This window comes from Diaphorina citri, unplaced genomic scaffold, assembly GCF_000475195.1.
Source record: "Diaphorina citri unplaced genomic scaffold, Diaci psyllid genome assembly version 1.1 scaffold24, whole genome shotgun sequence".
Lineage (NCBI taxonomy): Eukaryota > Metazoa > Arthropoda > Insecta > Hemiptera > Psyllidae > Diaphorina > Diaphorina citri.
Genome location: NW_007377462.1, coordinates 513,320 through 516,800, shown reverse-complemented (window position 1 = coordinate 516,800; position 3,481 = coordinate 513,320). Strand labels below are relative to the sequence as shown.

Here is a 3,481-nt window from a genome sequence, read left to right as displayed (position 1 = left end):
TTCTTCTTCCTCCTCTTCCTCCTCCTCCTCCTTCTTCTTCTCCTCTTCCTCCCCTTAATAAAATAAAACATAAATGAACCTAGTTATGGAGCAAAGTTCGAGGACACAAAGATTTTCACAAAACAGATACAGATACAACAATTTTAGATACAACACAAAACAGATACAACAATTTTCACAAGAAAGAAAAAGACTCGAGACTCGACGAAGAGAGGGTTTACTCAAAGTATCAACAAGACAGACAACATAAAACAAAAAAAGTAATACCCCAATCTAGATGGAAACAGGTCGAATGAAGAATTAAGAACACTTGAGATGGTAGCTCTCAATCTCTCAAAAGAAGATTGGAACTTGAAAAAAAATAGAACAAAATGTAGGGCAGCCAAGAGATGAATAAAAGAAGAATCGATATTTCTGCCATACTTCACAAAACCGCTTGGAAAATTGAGTTTTCCCGTCGTAAATATTTTCTTTTGTTTGACGCGATTTTTTTTATAACAATATTTTTGATGTTTCCTCTTTCCGCGGAAAAATATTTTTCTCTCGCTACATCTGTTTGAATACTATTTTATTGCGTGGGGGGAAAAAGAGAGGAAACGGAGTTGGTTTGTGATTTGTGGTGAAGTGAATTTCAAGCTCCTTGCCAAAGGATATTGCAGGAATCGTGGAAAAAATATTTGTAAAGTTTCTTGTACGAAAATAGCTATAAGAAATATCTTTGTTGTAACAAACGAACTTAAGGTTTGCCTAGCTAATTATTAGAAAAGCATTCATGGGGGAAAATCATCACTACTTGACCTTTTTTCTCCCACCTCTCAGTAGAGATATGTATAAGGAGTGAGAGGAATGGAAAAGTATGCCTTGTACCCCCTTATCAACCATTCCCAATATTAGTCAATTACCTACCTAGACAAAGGCCTTTATTCTAATCTGATCAGTTTTTTTTTTATTTTTTTATTATTATTTTTTTTTTTTTAACTTATCAACTTTTTTTTTTTTTTCCTAATTTTACATGCACTATTACCATCTGATTTCCTAAATTCTATTCTTTATTTCAAGCCGATTGTTTCCATAATCTCCTCCCATGACTTCCTGTGTCTTGCCTTGGTTTGCCAGTTGACTCCAATCTTTCTCAGCTCGTCTCTCCATCTTTTCCTTTTTCTTCCTCTCTTCCGTTTGTTGTTGTAGGGTGTCCAGTTTGAGATCTTGAGTGCCCATCTTTGACTGTTCATTCTGGCGACATGACCTGCCCATCTCCATTTCATTTTCTTTGCTTCTTTGATGATGTCTGGTAGTTTGAAGTCTTCCTCAATTGTCTCATTCCTGATTCTGTCTGCCAATGTTAAACCTGCCGCGCTTCTCAAAAGAAGAAGTAAGACGGACAAAATGAATAATAAAAATGAGAAAACAAAAAGAAAATAAAATAAGAAAAACAAGAATAAAATAAGAGAAATTTAGAGAAACAATAATGAAATAACGAAGAAGAATAACATAAGTATTCTATTTCCAATAATGGACACTAAAAATAAAAAGAAGAAGGAAAAACTCGCAAACCCGCAATAAAGAGTATACCAAAGAGGAATGTTCAATTTTCAATTTCTTTGAATCAGGGGTTCTGCGCTTTTTTTTTTTTTTTTTTGAGATGGACCACTATTACAGGGGTTTTGCGCTTTTTTTTTTTTTTTTTTAGAGATGGACCACTATTACCAATCACAATTTGGGACCCACTTGATATAATTTTGAGACCCGGGTTCGATTCCCGGCTTTCCTGCGTGCAAGTTGTGTAGGTACCGGTTTTATTATTTAAACCGTTTTTTTCCCATCCGTGGCACAAGCTCTGCTTATACGGATGGGTATACCATTTGTAAGAAAAATGTATGTTCTGAGTTTTTTCTCGATCAAATATAAATGGAAACTTGTTATTTTCTTGCATATAAAGTATCGCGGACTTTGAGGTTTTCCAGAACACTTGAAATAGGTTAAGTACCCCTGGATTTGATGCTATTGTAGGTATCTCTCGCAGAAAACGGGATGGAATGTCATGGGGGAATTTTATGACAACTATGCGGTATGAAAGGTATATCTCTATTTTTATTGTGGGCCCATTAGCCCCTGGCCGAGGATCCTCAAAAAGGCCTTTTAAAAAATATAAAAATAATAAAAGGTTTGATATGGGGAACTGTAACTTCTAAGGTTTTATCATCCGGAAGTGAAGACAGAAGAAAAACAGAACAGTCTAAATCTAAAGCCATCAGCCGTTCCTAGAACAAACCTTCTCTGTAGGATAAAGGTCGCCCTGTACGGAAATCGAACCTGAGACCTCGCGCTTAGAAGGCAGACGTGTTACCCTCCAAGCCAACCTGGGGGAAGTAGAGCAAGGTGGCAGTCAGCGTTAAGGATAAATTAATTAATAGCAAACATACGCTCCTTATTAATTAGATTAAAGAGAGAGAGAGAGAGAGAGGGAGAGAGAGAGATAGGAAGAGAAAGAGGGAGAGAGAGGTAGGTAGAAAGAGCGAGAGAGGGAGCGTAATAAGGGAAATTCAACTTTTCAATGTTCAATCTACCGCAAAATTAATTAGTGATTTGTTATACGTGATTATATTACATCATAGATATTCGAGTCAAGGTATACAACGTTCATCAAATCGTTTACAAGGTAGGGGAGAAGCGCCCAAACAGGGGACCTTGAAGTAAAACAGGTTCCAGGGAAAAGATACCAGAATCGATAGCAAAATTAATAGGAATAATGCGTGGTAACTGGCTGCGGGACGTTAAACAGTATACCAGCCTAAATTTTCTCCTCTCTTACCATAAAACGAATGCAATCATTGCAGATGCATCATGAGAATGTCATGATAAAATAAAATAAGAGAAACAATAACGGAGAAGAATAAGAAAATAACGAAGAAGAAGAAAAAAAAAAGCACAAACCCTTAAACTAGGTAGAAAGAATAAGAAAGACTAGACTAATAAATAATGCAGTTTCTTTGTGTTATTATATCACAACTTTGGTGCTCACTGCAGCATTATAGGATTTTTCCAATATCTCAATAATCCTAACATCCAATGTTTACCCACCATGCTGGCACCGGTCGCTTTGCGCATTCATATGTCTCATACTACTCATTTTCCTCACGAGGCTGAGTGGACCCCGCAACAGCCAGTCACGGAATCAATCATTTGCATGATACAAATTTCTTGTACCCTTATCCTTTGTTGTCTGGGTCTGGTGATTGGAGGTTTCATCAAACGTATAAATCTTTGAGTAGACAAAATCTGTAATAGGGAATTTCACAGGGCGAGGTAGCGCTCAAAATAAGGGAGAGACAGGGGAAACTAGTCAATGGTTAGGTAGCTCTCAAAATAGGGGAGAAATTGAAGGAGAAAACTAGTTAAGGGTTAGGTAGCGCTCAAAATGAGGGAGAGATTGATAGGGGAAAAGGAGCAGGGCTGTTTAAAGGGGGGGGGGGGGCCTCCC

General features: G+C 37.2%; 1 protein-coding gene across 1 annotated transcript in view; it reads left to right on the top strand.

Moving 5' to 3' along the window:
• Positions 1-2,063: 2,063 nt before the first annotated feature.
• The window catches only part of LOC113467659 (trichohyalin-like), a 16,660-nt gene continuing 15,242 nt past the window's right edge, over positions 2,064-3,481 (top strand). The window contains exon 1 of the mRNA XM_026823973.1: positions 2,064-2,068. Coding sequence (XP_026679774.1) covers positions 2,064-2,068 — 5 coding nt within the window. The remainder of the gene's footprint in view (positions 2,069-3,481) is intronic.